This window comes from Salvelinus alpinus, chromosome 7 (assembly GCF_045679555.1).
Source record: "Salvelinus alpinus chromosome 7, SLU_Salpinus.1, whole genome shotgun sequence".
In the NCBI taxonomy this organism is placed as follows: domain Eukaryota; kingdom Metazoa; phylum Chordata; class Actinopteri; order Salmoniformes; family Salmonidae; genus Salvelinus; species Salvelinus alpinus.
In genome coordinates this window covers 13,385,234-13,405,278 of record NC_092092.1, presented here as the reverse complement: position 1 = coordinate 13,405,278, position 20,045 = coordinate 13,385,234, and the positions used below count along the sequence as shown (strand labels likewise).

At 45.9% G+C, this 20,045-nt stretch overlaps 1 protein-coding gene across 1 annotated transcript; it reads right to left on the bottom strand.

Moving 5' to 3' along the window:
• Positions 1–131: 131 nt before the first annotated feature.
• LOC139580482 (metal transporter CNNM4-like) lies at positions 132–19,652 on the bottom strand. Its single transcript, XM_071409218.1, has 11 exons — positions 19,194–19,652; positions 18,988–19,090; positions 17,848–18,846; positions 13,515–13,658; positions 11,327–11,467; positions 10,916–11,085; positions 10,675–10,774; positions 10,007–10,155; positions 6,777–7,008; positions 6,051–6,395; positions 132–873 (listed from the first exon to the last, which is right to left on the bottom strand). The coding sequence occupies exons 1-11, from the start codon at positions 19,566–19,568 to the stop codon at positions 764–766; spliced, it is 2,868 nt and encodes a 955-aa protein (XP_071265319.1). The 5' UTR covers positions 19,569–19,652; the 3' UTR covers positions 132–763.
• Between the last annotated feature and the right edge of the window lie 393 nt (positions 19,653–20,045).

Here is a 20,045-nt window from a genome sequence, read left to right as displayed (position 1 = left end):
GGTTAGGGGGGTTGGGTCTGGGGAGTGGACAGAGGTTATACTGGGTTAGGGGGGTTGGGTCTGGGGAGTGGACAGAGGGTATACAGGGTTAGGGGGGTTGGGTCTGGGGAGTGGACAGAGGTTATACAGGGTTAGGGGGTTGGGTCTGGGGAGTGGACAGAGGGTATACAGGGTTAGGGGGGTTGGGTCTGGGGAGTGGACAGAGGTTATACAGGGTTAGGGGGTTGGGTCTGGGGAGTGGACAGAGGTTATACTGGGTTAGGGGGTTGGGTCTGGGGAGTGGACAGAGGGCATACAGGGTTAGGGGGTTGGGTCTGGGGAGTGGACAGAGGTTATACTGGGTTAGGGGGTTGGGTCTGGGGATTGGACAGAGGTTATACAGGGTTAGGGGGTTGGGTCTGGGGAGTGGACAGAGGTTATACTGGGTTAGGGGGTTGGGTCTGGGGAGTGGACAGAGGGCATACAGGGTTAGGGGGTTGGGTCTGGGGAGTGGACAGAGGTTATACTGGGTTAGGGGGTTGGGTCTGGGGAGTGGACAGAGGTTATACTGGGTTACGGGGTTGGGTCTGGGGAGTGGACAGAGGTTATACTGGGTTAGGGGGTTGGGTCTGGGGAGTGGACAGTTCAGAGAAAGGGCTTGAGCTTCTGGATGTCTAAATACGACAGTGTGGTCACAACTAAACTTCTACCCCAGTACCCAGTAGGTAGAAGACTGGGAGGAAGGGAGAAGAGAGAGAGAGAGCGAGACAGTTCATTATCTGTGCTAGATCTTCCCTGTTGTCTCTTCTCTCTGGCTTTGTGCTAGGTGGTCAACGATGACTGCTCCATGCCTTCCTCCACCTTCTTCTCCCATCAAGGAACTCCTCTTGTTATCTGGAAGGGTAGGACACAGTGTCAATCTCTGCACATGACACATAATATTGTGATATTCTTATATTTACAATATAAAATATAATCTTTGATTTAATAATTACACAAATCTTAAAAACAAATCTCTCATTCAGAGACCCATGAGCTCGTTCGTCTTTAAACAATACATGCCAGACTCTCTGGAGGAAAGTGTGTGACGCAGCGAAAGATAAAACACAAAGTTCTGTTGCTATGATACGCCTGCTGTCACTATAGTCTGGCACCTAAAACCCTCAAACTTTTACAGATGCACAATTGAGAGCATCCTGTCGGGCTATATCACCGCCTGGTACGGCAACCCCCGCAACCGCAAGGCTCTCCAGAGGGTGGTGCTGTCTACCCAACGTATCACCGGGGGAAAACTACCTGCCCTCCAGGACACCTACAGCACTCGATGTCACAGGAAGACCAAAAAGATTATCAAGGACAACAACCACCCGAGCCACTGCCTGTTCACCCCGCTATCTTCCAGAAGTCGAAGTCAGTACAGGTGCATCAAAGCTGGGACCAAGAGACTGGAAAACAGCTTTTATCTCAAGGCCATCAGACTGTTAAATAACCATCACTAGGCAGCTTCCACCCGATTACATAACCCTGCACCTTAGAGGCTGCTGCCCCATATAAATAGATTTGAAATCACTGGCCACTTAATAATGGAACACAAGTCACTTTAATAATGTTTTCATATTTTTTCTTTACTCATCTCATATGTATGGTGCGAGAGAGGTGGAGAGGAGAGGAGTGATGGGAGAGAGGTGGAGAGGAGAGGAGTGATTGGAGAGTAGAGGAGAGATGGGAGAGAGGTGTAGAGTAGAGGAAAGAGAGAAAGGTGGAGAGTAGAGGAGAGAGAGAGAGGTGGAGAGTAGAGGAGAGAGAGAGAGGTGGAGAGTAGAGGAGAGAGAGAGAGAGGTGGAGAGTAGAGGAGAGAGAGAGAGGTGGAGAGTAGAGGAGAGAAAGAGAGGTGGAGAGTAGAGGAGAGAGAGAGAGGTGGAGAGTAGAGGAGAGAGAGAGGTGGAGAGTAGAGGAGAGAGAGAGAGAGGTGGAGAGGAGAGAGAGAGAGGTGGAGAGGAGAGGAGAGAGAGAGAGGTGGAGAGTAGAGGAGAGAGAGAGAGGTGGAGAGTAGAGGAGAGAGAGGTGGAGAGTAGAGAGATGGAGCATAGAGAGAATAGAGAAATGAGAAGTGTATGAATACAGCCCATTACAAAATCTGCTACAACCTACAAGACTATAAATCAATTCTATTAATTATGCAAACCATGGCCTTGGCACTGCTCTAGGCAATATTTCCATGGAAGGATTTTTCAAACTTCACTAGACTTGTGAGGACTAAGTAAACACCTGGAGTCAACTTGTGCAATACCCTAGGAGATGAAGCAGATCGCTTTCTTCATTTCACCAGCTTACCGTACCGTAGATCCCCAGAACAGTTGAGCCAGTCACGTGTTTGGTGTTTGTTTGTAAGTAGCACAATGGGCGAAAGTGGGACCAGGTGAGTCCAGCTGTGTATTGAGAGGGGTCGCGTTTTATATTGAAAGTCAAGTGTTTTTTTTTGCTTCATTAGAGTGATCAGGGATGTGCAACTAGTTCTCCTTCACAGAAAATATATTAGTGCAACACATTTGGCAGAAAACAGCTTCATTTTCATCAGATGACAAAAGAAATGCAATGCTATTTGGCTGGCTGCCACACAGGTAAATCAGCTTAATGAAAAAGCAAGATATTTTTTTGCAGAAACGATGCATGGCCATCCTATGTCTAATGTTTATCATAGAAAGAATGTAGCCAGCTACATTTCCTGATGTTTTTCTTGAAGTTAATCTGGTATTTTACCAGAGAACTAGGCTGGCCACACTGAAAAGTACAGGAGAACAGTAGCTCCACATCAGTCAGAGCTCTGTCTGCTGATAGAATGATGGAGAACAGTAGCTCCACATCAGTCAGAGCTCTGTCTGCTGATAGAATGATGGAGAACAGTAGCTCCACATCAGTCAGAGCTCTGTCTGCTGATAGAATGATGGAGTAGCTCCACATCAGTCAGAGCTCTGTCTGCTGATAGAATGATGGAGTAGCTCCACATCAGTGAGAGCTCTGTCTGCTGATAGAATGATGGAGAACAGTAGCTCCACATCACAGAGCTCTGTCTGCTGATAGAATGATGGAGAACAGTAGCTCCACATCACAGAGCTCTGTCTGCTGATAGAATGATGGAGTAGCTCCACATCAGTCAGAGCTCTGTCTGCTGATAGAATGATGGAGAACAGTAGCTCCACATCAGTCAGAGCTCTGTCTGCTGATAGAATGATGGAGAACAGTAGCTCCACATCAGTCAGAGCTCTGTCTGCTGATAGAATGATGGAGTAGCTCCACATCAGTCAGAGCTCTGTCTGCTGATAGAATGATGGAGAACAGTAGCTCCACATCAATCAGAGCTCTGTCTGCTGATAGAATGATGGAGAACAGTAGCTCCACATCAGTCAGAGCTCTGTCTGCTGATAGAATGATGGAGAACAGTAGCTCCACATCAGTCAGAGCTCTGTCTGCTGATAAAATGATGGAGAACAGTAGCTCCACATCAGTCAGAGCTCTGTCTGCTGATAGAATGATGGAGAACAGTAGCTCCACATCAGTCAGAGCTCTGTCTGCTGATAGAATGATGGAGAACAGTAGCTCCACATCACAGAGCTCTGTCTGCTGATAGAATGCCTGGTCATGAATTCTCATCTGAGTGGAGAAGTGCAACTGAAGCACAGAATTAGTCTGATGCTGAGCACAAATTACAATGAGAAGCATTTTAAATCTGCGTTTACAAAACGCAGCAAGATATTTCTTAAGCATTTTATCATTTTTTTCCAGCGTGAAAAACGCAGAATTCTGCCTTAACACGACCCTTAAATTTAATTTGCTAGTTAATCTAAGTAAGCGGCTGATCTAATAAGGTGATGGGGCATCATATTGTGTTAGCTTTCTGCCGTGTTTGAGAAGTAAACCCCCATGGATGAGTTATTTGTACAGCTGTCACCATCTTGACTTCCTTGCATTTTTTCTCCACTCCACTCTCAGCCTGTCTTCTCCTCTCCTCTTAAACCAGGGCAGGCAGGCCCGTTGCCCTAGCGACTCGACAGACAACTTGTAGCCTACTCATGCTGCTTCAGAGCCAGTACTGTTCTTCCTGCAGACAAGCATGCGTCAAAACCTTGTTTATTAGCACAATGTGTCTCGTTCACATTCCATTGTAAATGTCCAAACTCACCAAAAATGACATTTTGTAGCTCCTGACTGATATATGTATAGCTTTATGGGCTGGATTGCCTGTTTTTGCAATTTGTTTTTCATTTGTGTCCTTTATCATTTTTAGCTAACAGCCTCCATTAAAAATGTTGGCACCCCCTTGTGTACTAAGCCAGTAATACCACATATCCTGGTATGAGAGGAGGACGGTATGACGATATGAATATCTGGATACGACCAACCCTACTAGATAGTGTTAGCACTCATGTACAGTTGAAGTCGGAAGTTTACATACACTTAGGTTAGAGTCATTAAAACTCGTTTTTCAACCACTCCACAAATTTCTTGTTAACAAACTATAGTTTTGGCAAGTCAGATAGGACATCTACTTTGTGCATGACACAAGTAATTTTTACAACAATTGTTTACAGACAGATTATTTCACTGTATCACAATTCCAGTGGGTCAGACGTTTACACTAAGTTGACTGTGCCTTTAAACAGCTTGGAAAATTCCATAAAATTGTGTCATGGCTTTAGAAGCTTCTGATAGGCTAATTGACATCATTTGAGTCAATTGGAGGTGTACCTGTGGATGTATTTCAAGACCTACCTTCAAACTCAGTGCCTCTTTGCTTGACATCATGTGAAAATCAAAAGAAATCAGCCAAGACCTCAGAAAAAAAATTGTCTGGTTCATCCTTGGGAGCAATTTCCAAACGCCTGAAGGTACCACGTTCATCTGAACAAACAGTACGCAAGTATAAACACCATGGGACCACGCAGCCGTCATACCGCTCAGAAAAGAGACGCGTTCTGTCTCCTGGAGATGAACGTACTTTGGTGCGAAAAGTGCAAATCAATCCCAGAACAACAGCAAAGGACCTTGTGACGATGCTGGAGGAAACAGGTACAAAAGTATCTATATCCACAGTAAAATGAGTCCTATATCGACATAACCTAAAAGGCTGTTCAGCAAGGAAGAAGCCACTGCTCCAAAACCGCCATAAAAAAAGCCAGACTACGGTTTGCAACTGCACATGGGGACAATGATCGTACTTTTTAGAGAAATGTCCTCTGGTCTGATGAAACAAAAATAGAACTGTTTGGCCATAATGACCATTGTTATGTTTGGAAGAAAAAGGGGGAGGCTTGCAAGTCGAAGAACACCATCCCAACCTTGAAGCACGGGGGTGGCAGTATCATGTTGTGGGGGTACTTTGCTGCAGGAGGGACTGGTGCACTTCACAAAATAGATGGCATCATGAGGCAGGAAAAGTATGTGGATATATTGCAACATCTCATGACATCAGTCAGGAAGTTAAAGCTTGGTCGCAAATGGGTCTTCCAAATGGACCCCAAGCATACTTCCAAAGTTGTGGCAAAATGGCTTAAGGACAACAAAGTGAAGGTATTGGAGTGTCCATCACAAAGCCCTGACCTCAATCCCATAGAAAATTTGTGGGCAGAACTGAAAAAGCGTGTGCGAGCAAGGAGGCCTACAAACCTGACTCAGTTACACCAGCTCTGTCAGGATGATGGGCCAAAATTCACCCAACTTATTGTGGGAAGCTTGTGGAAGGCTGCCCGAAACGTTTGAAGGCAATTCTACCAAATATGAATTGAGTGTATGTAAACTTCTATCCCACTGGGAATGTGATGAAAGAAATAAAAGCTGAAATAAATCATTCTGTCTACTATTATTATTATAGTGGTGATCCTAACTGACCTAAAACAGGGAATTTTTACTAGGATTAAATGTCAGGAATTGTGAAAAACTGAGTTTAAATGTATTTGGCTAAAGTGTATGTAAACTTCCGATTTCAACTGTATATAACAGCTATAAAAGCTTACAACTCACACACACAGCTTATCAGTGTAAACTGGGTCGTAATATAACACAGGTCTCCTCACCATTCCCTTCTTGGCTTTCCAGTTGGTATTTCAGCTGGTCTTCTAGCCTGTCTTTCAGCTGGTCTTCTAGCCTGTCTTCCAGCTGGTCTTCCAGCTGGTCTTCTGGACATTCTACTAGCCATTTTCCCTGATGGCCTTCCAGGCAATCTGTCAGACGGTCTCCTAGACGGTCCTCCGGACAGTGTTTTGTTCGATCTTCCGGGAGGTCTTCCGGTTTCTTCTCTGGTGGCTCCTCTGGTTGGTCTTCCTGACAGTCTTCCGGTCGGTCCTCTCGGATGTAGGGAATGTCATCCATCCATAGAAACACTGAGTCCCTGGGGCTCCTCTGTCCATCTGACTTACTGCCTGGAGTGGGAGACATAGTACTATTGTGAGAAGCAGGACAGAGGCTGCATCTCAGTGAAGTGGTAACCCGTTTTCAGTCTCAAAATCTCCCTCCCTTGTCCACTTGTTCCAACCCCTTCTGTGCATAGAAGTGTAGATCTATCTGAAAGAAGCAGATCCATGACCCATTACCTGCAAACAGTGAGGTATTGAGCATTGGGGAAGCAGCTAGAGATGGTTATCATGCTGGACACATCTGCATCATGATCAATTCCCTCCATGGTTTAACTCAGAGAGGACAGACCACCGATTCAAAGAGAGAGACCACAGCCTCTCTCTCTCTCTCTCTCTCTCTCTCTCTGCCACAGTGGTTATGTAACTCACACGCACCACTCCACTTACGGACAATGCGATTCCTCTCATTGAGCTGTGAGGTGAGGGGTCCAGTGTGGTCCTCTGTGTGCGTGTGTCGTTCCAGGACGGGTTGCAGGTGAGTGTATGTGTGTGTCAGGGGCAGGGCGATGCTGTGGGAGCGGGTCTCAGGGATGGTGGGTCTCCCCTCAGGATCGGGGGTCTGGGGTACACTGTCCATAAGACTGGCTGTTAGTGCATTCTGGTAGTGGTTCCTCGAGATCTAGGAGACAGGAACACACGCCACAAATACAATATTAACACATCATCAACACATGCCACAAATACAGTATCAACACATCATCATCATCAACACATGCCACAAATACAGTATCAACACATCATCATCATCAACACACGCCACAAATACAATATTAACACATCATCAACACATGCCACAAATACAGTATCAACACATCATCATCATCATCAACACATGCCACAAATACAGTATCAACACATCATCATCATCATCATCAACACATCATCATCAACACATGCCACAAATACAGTATCAACACATCATCATCATCATCAACACACACCACAAATACAGTTTAACACATCATCATCAACACACTCCACAATTACAGTATCAACACATCATCAACACACTCCACAAATACAGTATTAACACATCATCATCATCAACACACTTCACAAATACAGTTTAACACATCATCATCATCAACACACTTCACAAATACAGTTTAACACATCATCATCATCAACACACTCCACAAATACAGTTTAACACATCATCATCATCAACACACTTCACAAATACAGTTTAACACATCATCATCAACACACTTCACAAATACAGTATCAACACATCATCAACACACTCCACAAATACAGTATTAACACATCATCATCAACACACTCCACAATTACAGTATCAACACATCATCAACACACTCCACAAATACAGTATTAACACATCATCATCATCAACACACTTCACAAATACAGTTTAACACATCATCATCATCAACACACTTCACAAATACAGTTTAACACATCATCATCATCAACACACTCCACAAATACAGTTTAACACATCATCATCATCATCAACACACTTCACAAATACAGTTTAACACATCATCATCAACACACTTCACAAATACAGTATCAACACATCATCAACACACTCCACAAATACAGTATTAACACATCATCATCATCAACACACTTCACAAATACAGTTTAACACATCATCATCAACACACTTCACAAATACAGTATCAACACATCATCAACACACTCCACAAATACAGTATTAACACATCATCATCATCAACACACTTCACAAATACAGTTTAACACATCATCATCAACACACTTCACAAATACAGTTTAACACATCATCATCAACACACTCCACAATTACAGTATCAATACATCGTAAGCATTTCACTGTAAGGTCCACACCGGTTGTATTCGGTGCATGTGACTAATACAATTTGATTTGATCATCAACACACACCACAAATACAGTATCAACACAACATTATCAACACACGATATAAACTAATATAAGCAAATATCTATATATAGACACACACACACACCACCAAGCTGTTTCTCTATGTAAATGCTACGTTTGTGTGTGTGTGCGCGCTAGTGATCTTTCTTTCGCAAACTATATTTAAGACCTGGGGGAGGGGTGAGGGAGTGTGTGTGTACTCAGGATGTACATCCATCACTTTAAGTCTAAATTATTCATACTGAAAATGGAGGTCATTTATCCCCAATGATTAAAGTTAAACTAAGAGAGATTAAAAGGAAAACGAGGGAAGGAGGGAGAGAGAAAAGGATAGAGGGAGAGGGAGAGAGGATGTGTCTGTGTTCAGTCAAAATCAGGAATTAAGATGTTTTAAAGGGAAATGAAAATGAGAAGCAGTATGGTTCTGGGTAGTTAGAAGTTTAGGTCTATTTTAAGTGTTGTGCATGCACGTCAGTGGTGGTCGGTGACGTTAAAGATGAGGGAGGCCTTATTTCTACTACATGATACTCTAATTTTCCCTATACCCTTCATGAGGTTGCTACAACCTAGCCTACCCATGAAAGTTTACAATGTAGGTACACACAGGTCGAGAGGAAGATTTGAGTAATCAATGTGACAGAGTGATACATTCAATATATTGGACAAATTCAGGTATGTTCATCCCCATTTCGTTCCATTTGCTTCCGTTTAGAAATGTTTTTCAACAGAATCGGCAGAATGAATACACCCCTGATCACCCGCAAACACAGATCACTTTCATAGCAGCCACATACAAACAGCATGATCACTTTGCTCATTGTATAATTCCTTCTCGCATTTACGCACGCTTCTCCTCTCACCTTTTCCCGTCGCTTGTGGACTCCATTGCACAACACCACAGCTGTCTGTGACCAGACGAAAACACCTTTCCAAGCCAAACCTTTATACCATAACCGCTACACAGCCTACATCTTTGACACCATATTAGCTAATGTCAGAGTAGTCAACATAGCTACTAGAACTAACTTGTTAGTAAACCCGCTACAATCATGAAGTACAGTGTACAGCTAGCAGTTTAGCAGTTACACCGGTGGGCCCTGGTGGCTATCCAATATCCAGTGTTGGATAGCCATAGTCAGCTAGCTAACATAGCATCCCTCCGTTTGAGCTGGGTTTTTGAGTAGGCTAAACTAGCTAGCTGCATTCTCTAACTAAGCAAGTAAAGCTAAAACTAAAGCTAAAAAAAAAATGCTATGAAAAATCGCTAGCACTCTCTCTCTCTTGCTTCTCCTTCATTTTTGAAGAAATTAATTTATTCAAAACTGTTCAACTATTGTCGTTCTCTCTCTTTGAGTCAACTACTCACCACATTTTATACACTGCAGTGCTAGCTGTAGCTTATGCTTTCGGAACTAAATTCATTCTCTGATCCTTTGATTGGGTGGACAACATGTCAGTTCATGCTCTAAGAGCTCTGATAGGTTGGAGGACATCCTCTGGAAGTTGTCATAATTACTATGTAAGTCTATGGAAGGTGGTGAGAAGTCAGTGTACCCGGAGGAGGACGGGAACTAGCTGTCCTCCGGCTACACCATGGTGCTACCCTACAGAGTGCTGTTGAGGCTACTGTAGACCTTCCTTATAAAACTGTGTGTTTCAATGATATGGTCACATGAATATATTTAGTGTAGTTTTGTGGATGGTGCAGGTGTGTGTGGGTGTGTGTTACCTTTATAATCTGTAGGTCAGTGAGTTGTCTGACAGAGAAGTCAGGTAGGTAGACTCCTCCCCCTCCTATACTCAGCTGACCCACACTGCCTCCTGATAGGACAGAGTCTGACTGGTTCAACCCACTGCTACCAGAACCAAACCTGTTGACTGGAGATGAGTTTGATTAGATTCTGCCCTTTTTGTCCTCTTCCTCACTCTCTTCCTCACTCTCTTCCTCACTCTCTTCCTCACTCTCTTCCTCACTCTCTTCTCGCTCTTTCTGGCTCTTGCTCTCTATTAGACAAGCGCAAACACATACATGTTCACACACTCACACACACACACACTGGGCTGGCCCGTTTGTGTCTGCTTATCAGTGTAAGCTGGGTGTTATATAACCCAGGTCAGGACATGTCTTTCTACCGAACCATTTTCTTAAACAGCTTTAATTACTGCAGTTACATAGTTTCCACTGCAGCCATCTTTTCCCACAGATTCAAGAGAAATCGACAGTGGATTTCACGCACACATAACTTAGAAACATTGTGCTACTGTAGCATTTAGGGGTAAGAATGTCCTATTCAATAAATCCTCTTCATCAACATCATCGCCATCAACAACATTATAATCACTAACATCAACTGATAAAATCCCATTGTGTGTTGTTGGGGCTGGGAGGGTATTTACCTATGGACAATGGTGGTATGAGGGCTGGCATGCCATAGTAGGAGAAAGCTCCGTTCTCAAAACGAAGAGCCTCCTTACCAATCTCCACCTCCACTTTACCCTGCAATGACATAACACACAGACTATTAAACAGCAACGTTTTCATAGATTTACAAACTTTGGTAAAATACCGGGTAGTTTTGCAACCCTAGGTGTATCTGTAGAACCAAGACAGTGTAGTATCAGTGTGTATGGTGTGTACCTGTAAAATCAGGACAAAGTAGTCGACAGGTTTGTTCCTCATATACAGGAAGTGCTGTGGTGCTCCTTTGTTCTTCCTGTCAAACTTAAGTTCCTGAACGACACTGGGGTGTTTGATCAGACAAAGGAGAATCTTCTCTGAGAGATGACATGGCTTGAAGGGCTCCACTTCTACACACACAGAGAGACAGAGAGAGAGACAGAGAGAGAGACAGACAGACAGAGACAGAGAGAGAGAGAGAGAGACAGAGACAGAGACAGAGACAGACAGACAGAGACAGAAAGAGAGAGAAAAAGAGAAGAGTGTAAATGCGCACACACACACACACACACACACACACACACACACACACACACACACACACACACACACACACACACACACACATCCACCCATACACAGAGGTCCTACCTGTGGCCAGGAAACGGTGTGTAGCAAGCAGCAGTTGAGGAGACATCTTCACCTTCATCTCATTCTCTGACATTTTAAAGATAGAGAAGTCGTGTTGCTTCCTCTCATGGTGAGACACACACCTCTTAGTCCTTTTATCAGCTAGGGAACAATCAATGAATCAATCAACCAATCAATCCATCCATCCATAAATTAATTAATGAAATCTTTATTTGTCTGGTAATGGGATAGGTTTCTGATTGGATTGGTATAATGATGTTATGACGATCAGATTGTGTTGAATACCCAGTGCTGTACTGAGGCCTGCGGAGCACAGTTACTGAGATGAACTGCACTGTGCTATATTTATACAGCACACACACATGCACACACACATACCCCCCCCCCCCCACCCCCCCTTCTCTCTTTCCCTCTCTCTCTCTCTCTTGCCGTGGAGTCTGCTTTATACAGTACATTCTCCTTGCAATTAAACATGTCATAGGTTTGAAAATGGAATGATGTTCCCAGTCTGTTATTATGCACACGGCACATGATTTACCCTACAAGTGGGTGCAGTTTACATAGTAGACAGATGCAACATTTGATAATACAGCATAATGTTAAAACAACGAAATAGCGTAGCTGCTACACCAAAACGTTTGTTTGTCTCTTTGTCTCGCTCTGTCACACACACACACACACACACACACACACACACACACACACACACACACACACACACACACACACACACACACACACACACACACACACACACACACACACACACACACACACACACACACACACACACACACACACACACACTGCAGAGAGAGCGTTAAGCCCCGATTAAGCCAGTGGTAATTATTTATGGGATAAGTTAATTACTTCTGCATAATTATGCATCAGATCACGTTATGGGAGCAGCAGGGGGGGTTAAGGGGCGATCAATAGCTTAGAGGGTGACAGGAAGAGAGAGAGAGAGAGAGAGAGAGAGAGATGCACTATATATACAAAAGTATGTGGACACTCCTTCAAATTAGTGAATCAGGCTATTTCAGCCACATCAGTTGCTGACAGGTATATAAAATCTAACACACAGCCATGAAATCTCCATAGACAACAAACATTGGCAGTAGAATGGCCTTAATGAAGAGCTCAGTGACTTTCAACGTGCCACCGTCATAGGATGCCACCTTTCCAACAAGTCAGTTCGTCAACTTTCTACCCTGCTAGAGCTGCCTAGTCAACTGTTAGTGCTGTTATTGGGAAGTGGAAACGTCTAGGAGCAACAATGGCTCAGCCGCGAAGTGGTAGACCACACAAGCTCACAGAATGGAAGCGCCGAGTGCTGCAACGCGTAGCACGTAAAAACCGTCTGTCCTCAGTTGCAACACTCACTACCCAGTTCCAAACTGCCTCTGGAAGCAACATCAGCACAATAACTGTTCGTCGGGAGCCTCATGAAATGGGATTCCATGGCCGAGCAGCAGCACACAAGGCTAAGATCTCCATGCGCAATGCCAAGCGTCGGGTGGAGTGGTGTAAAGCTTGCCACCATTGGACTCTGGAGCAGTGGAAACGCCTTCTCTGGAGTGATGAATCACGCTTTACCATCTGGCAGTCTGACGGGCGAATCTGGTTTTGGCGGATGCCAGGAGAACGCTACCTGCCCGAATGCATAGTGCCAACTGTAAAGTTTGGTGGAGGAGGAATAATGGGCTAGGGCTGTTTTTCATGGTTCGGGCTAGGCCCCTTAGTTCCAGTGAAGGGAAATCTTAACGTTACAGCATATAATGACATTCTAGATGATTCTGTGCGTCTAACTTTGTGGTAACAGTTTGCGGAACAATTTGGGGAAGGCCCTTTCCTGTTTCAGCATGACAATGCCCCTGTGTACAAATCGAGGTCCATACAGAAGCGGTTTGTCGAGATCAGTGTGGAAGAACTTGACTGGCCTGCATAGAGCCCTGACCTCAACCCCATCGAACACCTTTGGAATGAATTGGAACGCCGACTGCGAGCCAGGCCTAGTGGAAAGTGGAAAGCCTTCCCAGAAGAGTAGAGGCTGTTATAACAGCAAAGGAGGGACCAACTCCATATTAATGGCCATGATTTTGGAATGAGATGTTGGACGAGCAGGTGTCCACATACTTTTGGTCATGCAGTGTATCTATAAAGAGAGAAAGAGAGTTGTTATACATACTGTAGAGGTCTGTCTCGTCCACAATCTCAGACTTGATGATTTCTTCGATAACGTCCTCCAAAGTAACAATTCCCAGGACCTCATAAAAGGGGTCCCCCTCCCCCTCACTGTTCACCCTGTGGACTATAGCCAGGTGGGATTTACCTGGGAGAGAGATTAGGAGGATAAAAATAGGGGGGGGGGGGGGGGGGGGGGAGTGAGAGGTTATAGAGATCAGCATTTACTTTCCGTGATTATGTCTGAGCTGTGGATAGTAGGATAAATTTGTGATGAGTCTGGAAATCCAGATTAAAAATCAACACCATGCAGGAGACTCTTACTGAAAGTAGCCGTTAAGACAGAGATTGATTCTCTCCCCAGCTGAAACTAGTCATACATAGATAAGTCATATTTCTGTGTTAGTATTACTGACAACTGGCAAGATCCCAATGGAAAATACCCTCAGTGGTAACTCTCTCTCTCTCTCTGTGTGTGTGTGTGTGTGTGTGTGTGTGTGTGTGTGTGTGTGTGTGTGTGTGTGTGTGTGTGTGTGTGTGTGTGTGTGTGTGTGTGTGTGTGTGTGTGTGTGTGTGTGTGTGTGTGTGTGTGTGTGTGTGTACAGCTTTCCATGTTATCTGTTGTCTGTAGCTTGTGAGGTGTGGAAACACTTTGTTGCTTTTATGGATTTTGTTTTGTTGCTTTTTGTGCTTTTTGTGCTGTCTGTTTGTCTGTCTGCTACGTGTTGCTTGGCCCATGTTGACTCTAAAGCTTCACAAAGTTGTGTCAAGTTGGCTGGATGTCCTTTGGGTGGTAGACCATTCTTGGTGCACACAGGAAACTGTTGAGTGTGAAAAACCCAGCACTGTTGCAGTTCTTTACTCAAACCGATGCGCCTGGCACCTACTACCATTCCCCGTTTCTTGTCTTGCCCATTCACCCTCTGAATGCCATACTGTACTTACACAATCCATGTCTCAATTGTCTCAAGGCTTAAAAATCCTTCTTTAACCTGTCTCCTCCCCTTCATCTACACTGTTTGAAGTGGATTTAACAAGTGACATCAATAAGGGATCATAGCTTTCACCTGGATTCACCTGGTCAGTCTATGTCATGGAAAGAGAATTTGTTCCACATTTTTTTGTACACTCATTATATATTGCGTTTGAGTTTGAGTTTATTTGTATTTTTACAGGGACAGGACAGTGCACATTAATCAACGTTTTAGTAAAAGTGCCGGTTTTAGCCATATAGCTCATTTTCAACCACAGTCCCCGGGCAGGTTATTAAACACAATTCCAATTCCAATGCAGACAGACAATGAGCAGTGTGCACATTCAGAGCAACATTTGACAACCAACACGTTGCACGCTCTCCTCTTCCCCTCTCCCCTTCTCCCCCTCTCCCCCCTGTGATGGAGGCTGATTCAGGAAGGCAAGGGGGTTAACCTAATTTCTCCTGGAAGTCACTCTGGATAAGAGCATCTGCTAAATGACTCAAATGAAATTTTTCACAAGCCATGGAAAGAAACCACAGTGTCTCCGATGTTGTTGTAGCAGTGTAATTTATAAATTGTTATCTAAAATGCTGGCAAAGTCACTGCCTTTCATAGTGGACAGTTCTTAAAAAACTCAGACAGACAAACAGACAGACAGAGCAACATAGGACAAGCAACACGTAGCAGACAGACAAACAGACAGACAGAGCAACATAGGACAAGCAACACGTAGCAGACAGACAAACAGACAGACAGAGCAACATAGGACAAGCAACACGTAGCAGACAGACAAACAGACAGACAGACAGAGCAACATAGAACAAGCAACACGTAGCAGACAGACAAACAGACAGACAAAGCAACATAGGACAAGCAACACGTAGCAGACAGACAAACAGACAGACAGAGCAACATAGGACAAGCAACACGTAGCAGACAGACAAACAGACAGCACAAAAAGCACAAAAAGCAACAAAACAAAATCCATAAAAGTAACAAAGTGTTTCCACACCTCACAAGCTACAGACAACAGATAACATGGAAAGCTGTACACACACACACACACACACACACACACACACACACACACACACACACACACACACACACACACACACACACACACACACACACACACACACACACACACACACACACACACACACACACACACACACACCTGCACATTCCCCTGGCTGACGGCTGAACACAATGATTCATACTCTGGTTGTCATGGTAATTGGAAGAGATTATTCCATCCTCCAGCTTCTTACATGGATGGAGACACTGAGGACCGTTTACAGTCACTTTGTCACGTCTCTTCTGGTAGCCTAGCAGTTAGAGCATTAGGGCAAGTAACTGAAAGGTCGCTGGTTTGAATACCCGAGCCGACAAGGTGAAAAATCTGTCAACAAGGCACTTAACCCTAATTTGCTCCAGGGGCGACGTTCTTCTATGGCTGACCCTGTAAAACAACATGCACTGTACCTGTATTATTATATCTCAACTTCAAGGAAGTTGTTTAATTAATGGATTATGGATATGGATAAAAACTCTCTGTGACATACAGCAGCCTATACTGTACCACTCACCTCCACTTGGACCTGCTGAGCCTGTGTCATCTTATATGACTGACTGTCCAGAGCATAACTGGATTTATATACACCCTGGATTCTCTGCTTTTCAGGAAGAGGGAAGTGGTGTAATGGAATGAGTATAGGCTAACTTGAACACTACACTACACTTAGACCACTTCTGTCAAACCAGCCAGCACCTGCTGAACAATATCATCGTTTTTTCTCATAGACCATGTGTTACAGCGTGGAGGTGACTGAATGGCAGTAATCCTGTGATTTATAAACTGTGAGCTCATTAGTCTGTGTGCTCTGATTGGTAACATGTATGACTCTGGAGAATGCACCTCCACCTGTTTTCGTACAAAATGGTGGTGCATTTCCTACAGATTTAACTCTATATATGCTACCTGATTTTGCATATCATTTTTTCTCTCTACAACAGTGTATACTGAGCTCGGGTGTGAGAGGGATCTACCTAGCCCAGGGGCGGACTGGGACCAGAAATCTGCCTTGGAGAAAATGTTTTCCTTGAGGCCCCCAGACCGGCCCATTTTTTTTTTACCCCCATTATTATCCAGATAATGATAATTTTGCACAAAAAAAACCCCATTTGGACAGGCCCACTGGCCCAAAAATGGACCCGCCTGAAATGCCAGATGGCCAGTCCGCCCCTAGCCCGGTCTGAAATGTCAGATGGCCCGTCCGCTCCTAGCCCGGTCTGAAATGTCAGATGGCCCGTCCACCCCTAGCCCGGTCTGAAATGCCAGATGGCCCGTCAGCCCCTAGCCCGGTCTGAAATGCCAGATGGCCCGTCCGCCCCTAAACCGGGCTTAAATGCCAGATGGCCCGTCCGCCCCTAGCCCGGTCTGAAATGCCAGATGGCCTGTCCGCCCCTAGCCCGGTCTGAAATGCCAGATGGCCCGTCCGCCCCTAGCCCGGTCTGAAATGGCAGATGGCCCGTCCGCCCCTAACCCGGTCTGAAATGCCAGATGGCCCGTCAGCCCCTAGCCCGGTCTGAAATGCCAGATGGCCCGTCCGCCCCTAGCCCGGTCTGAAATGGCAGATGGCCCGTCCGCCCCTAACCCGGTCTGAAATGCCAGATGGCCCGTCAGCCCCTAGCCCGGTCTGAAATGCCAGATGGCCCGTCCGCCCCTAAACCGGGCTTAAATGCCAGATGGCCCGTCCGCCCCTAGCCCGGTCTGAAATGCCAGATGGCCTGTCCGCCCCTAAACCGGTCTGAAATGCCAGATGGCCCGTCCGCCCCTAACTCGGTCTGAAATGCCAGATGGCCACTCTGCCCCTAGCCCGGTCTGAAATGCCAGATGGCCTGTCCGCCCCTAGCCCGGTCTGAAATGCCAGATGGCCCGTCCGCCCCTAGCCCGGTCTGAAATGGCAGATGGCCCGTCCGCCCCTAACTCGGTCTGAAATGCCAGATGGCCCGTCCGCCCCTAGCCCGGTCTGAAATGCCAGATGGCCCGTCCGCCCCTAACTCGGTCTGAAATGCCAGATGGCCCGTCCGCCCCTAGCCCGGTCTGAAATGCCAGATGGCCCGTCCGCCCCTAGCCCGGTCTGAAATGGCAGATGGCCCGTCCGCCCCTAACCCGGTCTGAAATGCCAGATGGCCCGTCAGCCCCTAGCCCGGTCTGAAATGCCAGATGGCCCGTCCGCCCCTAACCCGGTCTGAAATGCCAGATGGCCCGTCCGCCCCTAGCCCGGTCTGAAATGCCAGATGGCCTGTCCGCCCCTAAACCGGTCTGAAATGCCAAATGGCCCGTCCTATTACCTCTCTTGAACTCCTCCAGCATCACATCCAGTTTGGTGTCTCTGAACACACAGTGCATGGGGTGTTTGTAGAACTGGGTGATGGTCTTCAGCGGGGTGCAGTCATCCGGGTCCACGAACGCCAGGTCTTTGACGAAGAGGATATCAACGATGTTGGACCTGTCGTTCTCATAGACCGGGATCCGGGTGAACCCGCTCTGCATGACGTCAGACATAGTACAGAAGTCTAGAACAGCATCCGAGGAGAGCATGTAACAGTCCGCCAGAGGGGTGTGAACTTCTTCTACGGTCTTGGTGCGTAACTCCAGAGCGCCCTGGATGATGTTAAGTTCCTCTTTGACCAGGTCGTGGTAGGGGTCTGTGACGCGGAGCATGGCCACCAGTTTCTCTCTGGTGTAGAAGTTACTGATCTCCTGGTGAAGCATGATATCTAGGAGCTTGGAGATGGGGTAGGAGATGGGGAAGGAGACCAGCATTAGAAGCCGGGTGGCCCAGATGGTTTTGGAGGCGATGGCGAGGCTGTGTCTGGACGCCACAGAGTGAGGCAGGATCTCTCCTATGAAGAATATACCGAAAGTGCAAGTAGCAAGGGAGGTGGGAGTCATCCCTATAATCTGGCACATCCACACCACGAAACAGGTGTTGGTCAGCACGTTGCCCAGCACCACAGTACATAGGATGTAGTTGCCATGTTTACGCACGGATTCGATCTTGTGTGCGTATTTTTGTTCCTTCGCGGTGCCGCTGTTTTGTAGAACGCGGAGTTCGACGGGATCCATGGCGAGCATACTGATGTTCAGCCCGCTGCAAAGCGCAGAGAGTCCTAATAGAATCACCGACACCCCCAACTGGAGCCACACATCCGCATGCGGGGGTCGCTCCACCACCGCTAGCCAGAAGTCTCTGGTGCTGAAATGCTCCCACTTCACCCCGTCAAACGCGCACATGGAGTAGTATTTGATCCGCTCATCTTTGCGCAGGTCTTTGGCGAGCAGCTCCACTATAGAATCAGAATCAAATTCCAAAAAGGTCATCATCAGACAAAAGAAAAACGCACAATAACATGTAAGATTATTATTTTAAATGTAATCTGAGATTGAACAACGATAAAAACATGTAACTATAGACTAAATAAACGGACCCAGAACAGAGCTGTGGCTGGACGCAGACCTGAAGGAACCCAGGAGCTCGATGTCAGAACTCCGAGCGTGCTCGTCCACGCACGGGTTCCGTTTGGGAGGGACCTAAATTCAAATTGATATTTTATCACGATATTTAGGTTATTTCATAAAACCTATTTAATATATAGCTTTAATGGTAAATGGTCAATACACTCAATAAACTGACCAGTGTCTCTCCCTCTCCTCGCTTTCGCTCTCCACCTGGTTCTTCTATGAAGGCGATCCATGGTGCGGCAGCTTCTGGTCTTCCACTCCCAGAGTGGTTGTTGGCTCTCTGTGTAACCGAGGATGCTGCGTAGTAAACCCGCAGCATGAAGCGCGTACCCTCGGTCGCCTGGAGCAGCCCGTCCTGCACTGACAGCTCCCCGGCTTTAGTGTCCTCTGGGCGGACGCCAAGCAATCCCTTCGCCTGGGCTGGGAGAAAGAAGAGGAGGATGAGAAGGGTGAAGAGGTGAAACGACAGCAGGCGGCAGGGATGAGGTGAGGAGGAAACTACCGCAGCATCAGCAGCCATCATGCTGAATAAACTACAGAGGGACATTGGCAGAGGTTGGGTCACGTGGTCACGGTTTTTACGCTGGCTCTGCTTGAATCAGCATAACAGCTGGACAGCCACACACCGAGGAAAGAGAGAAGAGAGGGTTGATATATATATATTTTGTGTATATATATACATATATATTTTATTTAAATTTTTCGATATGTATACTTTGACAATGTAAGTAATAATAACTTGCCATGTCAATAAAGTCAATTGAATTGAATTGAATTGAATTGAGAGAGAGAGAGAGAGAGAGAGAGAGAGAGAGAGAGAGAGAGAGAGAGAGAGAGAGAGAGAGAGATCGGGCATGTGTGGGCCTTACAAAATCCCATGCAGTACAATGACGTAATGTCATTTTGCGTGCCATTACAATCTAAAAATAGAAGACAGGAAATGCCCTATCATCAGAGCTACTTCCCAGGGTGACTGTCTTTCGCTCCGTGCAGAGACCACGATCATAGAAACACACCAAATAGA

Coding starts and splice junctions, on each gene's coding strand:
- LOC139580482 (XM_071409218.1), bottom strand. CDS start 19,568: ATGTCCCTCTGTAGTTTATTCAGCATGATGGCTGCTGATGCTGCGGTA. Junction 11,086..11,326: donor ACACCGTTTCCTGGCCACAG/GTAGGACCTCTG, acceptor CTGTGTGTGTAG/AAGTGGAGCCCTTCAAGCCA. Junction 10,775..10,915: donor ACTTTGTCCTGATTTTACAG/GTACACACCATA, acceptor ATGTCATTGCAG/GGTAAAGTGGAGGTGGAGAT.